Raw genomic sequence first — 1,673 nt, 5'->3', positions numbered from 1 at the left:
GAAATTTAGGTAGGCCTGATTAAATTTAGGGAGGCAATGTTCAAAGAGGTGAATAGCCTACGCTTGTGCGCTGGACTTAACGAGGTAAATGGCATGAGAGAAAGGTGGTCCACCTCTGAAAAGCATTTAAATGCCGGATTAACATGATTAAAATGCCACTATCATCTGAAAGTCGTCCAAATCCAATTTTGCTTTTCTTGCCGTCACAAACGTGGTGCTTTAATTTCCCTGAAACGCATTAGTGGTTAAATCGGAGTCCCGTGCATTCATTACAAGAAAGAAACACGGCCTAAGTAGATCGATTTGAAGTTTTAAATGAGTCACTTGAATTACTTAAAAGCGAGGACTTGCTCCTGCGGTGTAGGCTACTAAAATGCTGTCTCGGATGGACATCGTATATTTCTTGAACAGAAAATCTAATTATACATGATCGATAGTCGACTCGAGTCTTACCGTGCCCTCGGCTCGGCTACACGGGGTACAACAGTCAGTCTTGGAACGGCTCGGTCCATCGGTCAACAAATCGATCATTGTCTACTGTCGTCGACTGTACATTCCAGTAGTAGGCTATAGTAGCCTACCTAACGCAACCCCATGGAAATTCCACACTGACTGTACACGCGTCAAATATTCAACACTGCAAAGTTGCACAATAACATTTACGCGTAGCTAAAACTCGCGCAATGAAGTTCCCCTATGGCAAGGTGCAAGACGGGCTGTTTTGTTTGTGCCATATCATAGGTTATGCTGAAAGAAGCACTAGCTGTTGTTTTGTCCGGTAGGGTACTCACATGGCCGGTGGAACTGTCCGTCTCCAGTTGAGGGGTTCCTTCGGCGATCCGACTCGCGGAGCAGGGCAGGGCATAGTGGCGCAGAAGCGCGAGGTGACAATCTGCAGTAAAGTTCCAGTCAGGATTCGGGGAGGTAGAGGGGGAACGGGACAAGGCACGGAACACGTAGCTTATGCCAGCACAGACCCAGTGATGATTTAAAGATCCTTTCCGCACAAGACCGTAAATCGTTAAGGCAAAAGGCAGGCGAGCGTGGAACTCATCCAATCAAAGTAGCACAGTTGGACAGGCGCGAGATGGGCTTGCGCTGCCAATAAGAGGACACTTCACAGAAACCTCACCTGTCCCGCTCAGGAATTATGGCCACCAGCCTGGATCAGTCCTTACAAAACTGACTTTGTATTTCCCTGCGCTTCGATTCCGCTAGTTGGGGGATAGCCATTGCACTGAACGATGTTACACAACTACCCAGACCTGTAGGCTACGACTCTGGATAATACGTCTAGAAGTGGGCTAACACGCTTTGACTCTTCGTTCAACGTCAACGACTGTATAGAATAGCCTGCTACATGTAGGGTACGCATCCAAATAGTAGTCCACATGTGTATTGTCTGTCTTGCCTTCCTCTAGTTTTGAGTAGCCTAGGAGGAGGAGCATTCAGCTTTCAGTTTCAACCCCGGTTGCGCAACAACTTCCTGGAAGTTTTTTTTTTTAACGTTACGATATGTTGCTGATGATGATGTCTGTCCTCTTTTGTGTCGCTGTAGATAAAAGCGTCTACAAATGTAGGCCTAAATGAAACGCAAGGTAATATAAACTATGAGAAGACTGTCTAGTTGGCTATGTCTTCTTATAGGGTCTATTATCTATTGTTCTGTAGCT

At 46.1% G+C, this 1,673-nt stretch overlaps 1 protein-coding gene across 5 annotated transcripts in view; it reads right to left on the bottom strand.

The window, feature by feature from the left end:
* LOC134454461 (interleukin-1 receptor accessory protein-like) overlaps window positions 1–1,412 on the bottom strand; it is a 46,132-nt gene extending 44,720 nt beyond the window's left edge. For 4 of the 5 annotated variants that reach the window (XM_063205474.1, XM_063205471.1, XM_063205473.1 and 1 more), the window contains exon 1: window positions 792–1,412. In XM_063205474.1, coding sequence (XP_063061544.1) covers window positions 792–865 — 74 coding nt within the window. In that variant the 5' untranslated portion in view covers window positions 866–1,412. The remainder of the gene's footprint in view (window positions 1–791) is intronic. The other variant, XM_063205472.1, reaches the window with a different exon arrangement.
* Between the last annotated feature and the right edge of the window lie 261 nt (window positions 1,413–1,673).

This window comes from Engraulis encrasicolus, chromosome 8 (genome assembly GCF_034702125.1).
Source record: "Engraulis encrasicolus isolate BLACKSEA-1 chromosome 8, IST_EnEncr_1.0, whole genome shotgun sequence".
NCBI lineage: Eukaryota > Metazoa > Chordata > Actinopteri > Clupeiformes > Engraulidae > Engraulis > Engraulis encrasicolus.
Note: the sequence above shows the minus strand (reverse complement) of the source record. Positions and strands in the feature narration are given on the sequence as shown.